The 776-nt window shown below is 45.6% G+C and overlaps 1 protein-coding gene across 1 annotated transcript in view; it reads left to right on the top strand.

Moving 5' to 3' along the window:
* The first annotated feature begins 457 nt into the window (after nucleotides 1-457).
* Nucleotides 458-776, top strand: part of LOC108688521 — a 20,148-nt gene continuing 19,829 nt past the window's right edge. Inside the window, exon 1 of the mRNA XM_018194824.1 lies at nucleotides 458-490. Coding sequence (XP_018050313.1) covers nucleotides 458-490 — 33 coding nt within the window. The remainder of the gene's footprint in view (nucleotides 491-776) is intronic.

The following is a 776-nucleotide window of genomic DNA, read 5'->3' as shown; positions in this document are numbered from 1 at the left end:
TGAGTCAGATCCTCGGACCTGGTCCGAAGACAGAAGTCAGCAGTGTTCATTCGAGGCCGTCGATGGACGAGCGTGCGAGCAGCACGAAGCGAGGCTGGTTGTTAGTGGAGGCACTGAGCATGCATTAACAGTACTCTGGACGGTGCGGCGGTGGTTCTCTCTTGATTCCCCGATTTCTGCCAGCGGCGCGGCCCCTTCTCGCCGGGAGGATGGTGTACCTGGCTGGACACATCGGGGGAAAGGAGTCCTCCGCGTGCTCCGACTTCGTACACGCCGTACACGCGCCTTCAGTCCATCGAGGATCTTCGTCAAAATTGCATCCCTTTGCTGGCGGCGCGTCCTCCGGTTCGAAAGAGTGTCTCGAGTGTCTGGTAAACATTTCTCGAGTTAACGAGGGAAGTGTACGACGTGAGAGAGAGAGAGAGAGAGAGAAAGAGATAAATAGCTCGGCAAAATCATGTGGAGAGTTCTGATCGCTGGATTTTGCACGGTGAGTTTGTGGCCGGCACGGGGTTAATGTCGCAAATATTTTCATTTTATAGAGACAAAAGATTTTTAACACTGGTTGTATTCTCATTTCCTCTTTTTCTGTGTTTCAACAAGAAAAACAAATTTAAGGAGTCTGTCAGATAAATTGTTAGATATTTTAGTAAAAAATAAAACGAAATTCCCGACTTGCCCTTAGTTATATCTTGTTAGTTTTTACATTATTTATATTTTTTTAATTAGCTCTGTAAGATACAAAATAAAATAGGAATAAAAATGTCCACTAAATT

The sequence above is a fragment of the Atta colombica genome, unplaced genomic scaffold (genome assembly GCF_001594045.1).
Source record: "Atta colombica isolate Treedump-2 unplaced genomic scaffold, Acol1.0 scaffold234, whole genome shotgun sequence".
Taxonomy (NCBI): Eukaryota; Metazoa; Arthropoda; class Insecta; order Hymenoptera; family Formicidae; genus Atta; species Atta colombica.
The sequence above is the reverse complement of the archived record's forward strand: the minus strand, read 5'-3'. Positions and strand labels throughout refer to the sequence as shown.